This window comes from Gregarina niphandrodes (assembly GCF_000223845.1).
Source record: "Gregarina niphandrodes unplaced genomic scaffold scaffold00009, whole genome shotgun sequence".
Classification (NCBI taxonomy): Eukaryota; Apicomplexa; class Conoidasida; order Eugregarinorida; family Gregarinidae; genus Gregarina; species Gregarina niphandrodes.
In genome coordinates, this window is record NW_011646046.1 from 311,364 (window position 1) to 312,488 (window position 1,125).

The 1,125-nt window shown below is 53.1% G+C and overlaps 1 protein-coding gene across 1 annotated transcript; it reads right to left on the bottom strand.

The window, feature by feature from the left end:
• Positions 1–294: 294 nt before the first annotated feature.
• Positions 295–1,044, bottom strand: GNI_062480 (hypothetical protein; the record flags this gene model as incomplete). The annotated part of the gene is made up of 1 exon (XM_011136282.1): positions 295–1,044. One exon carries the CDS (start codon positions 1,042–1,044, stop codon positions 295–297), a length of 750 nt encoding a protein of 249 aa, XP_011134584.1.
• Between the last annotated feature and the right edge of the window lie 81 nt (positions 1,045–1,125).

The following is a 1,125-nucleotide window of genomic DNA, read 5'->3' on the forward strand; positions in this document are numbered from 1 at the left end:
CCGAACTCGGCACCCCACGTACTCGACAATCCCAACCACGGCAAGGGAGGATGTCCACTGCAGAGCTGGAGTTACTTCCTTCGCGTACTCCAAGCCCGCACAGCTCCCTCGCCTAAGGCCACGGCCCCGCTTCTACCCTGCACCTTCCGCCCAGTTAATTACAGAGTCTTCGCAACGAGCCATTGGTCCAACTCTGCGCATGATACTTAACCTCCGTGCATTGCTCCAACTCTGCGCATGATACTTAACCTCCGTGCATTGGGTGAAGTCTGGCCCGGGTTTTCGTTAAAAACGTTAACGCGGCCCCACCGCGTACTTCACTGCCAGCTCCCCCAGCGTCTGTTGGTACGTGTCCCAGAGCATCGTTCCTTGGCACTGCAAAGCTATGTCGTTCTCTGGGTCACATATGCTCTCATTTTGGTCATCCAGTACGGCGGCGGCTTCGTGCCACGGTTCGGCGGAGATCTCATCCAAATTGCACTGCTGTAAGGTTGGTATCGTGATGGTCTTCAGTCCCTCAGTTATCCCGGGGATTCGGGACAGATATAGAAGAATGAACTTGAGGTCTTGAATTCGAGTAGCCTTCGTCGAAGGAAATATCAAGAGTTTTGATGCTGTCTCGTCCGGAAAACTGTTCCGGTAAGTGTCCACCCACTCACAGATGCGCTCCCCTAAGTCTTCTGAAACACCGCATGTCTCTGGATGTTCTTCTATCACTTGGGACATGGCATGAAGACATTCCGCTAGTGTTATAAAGATGAAAGTACGGATGGTGTCGTTGGCCCTATACTCATTGCGCACCGCCTCCAGTTCCTCATCCAACGGCACCACGTGCTCCTCAGCGGGCAACCCGATTGCCAGATCGGGGGCTTCCTGAAGATACTGGAAACCCGCTTGCATCATATCGGTCGCTGTGTCCCAGGCCTCAATCGGCTCAAAGGCATCCACCATATCCACCACATTGCCGTCAAACTCGCATGTCAATGTCACCTTCGCCAACAACGCGCCTGTTTCCCCACCAGTACCAGAACACGAACATCTCATGATTCGCAAGCTAAATATTCGGAGTAAATCATTACCCGTTCCTTTCCGAAGCCATCTGCTAGCATTCCCCTTACGGACTTA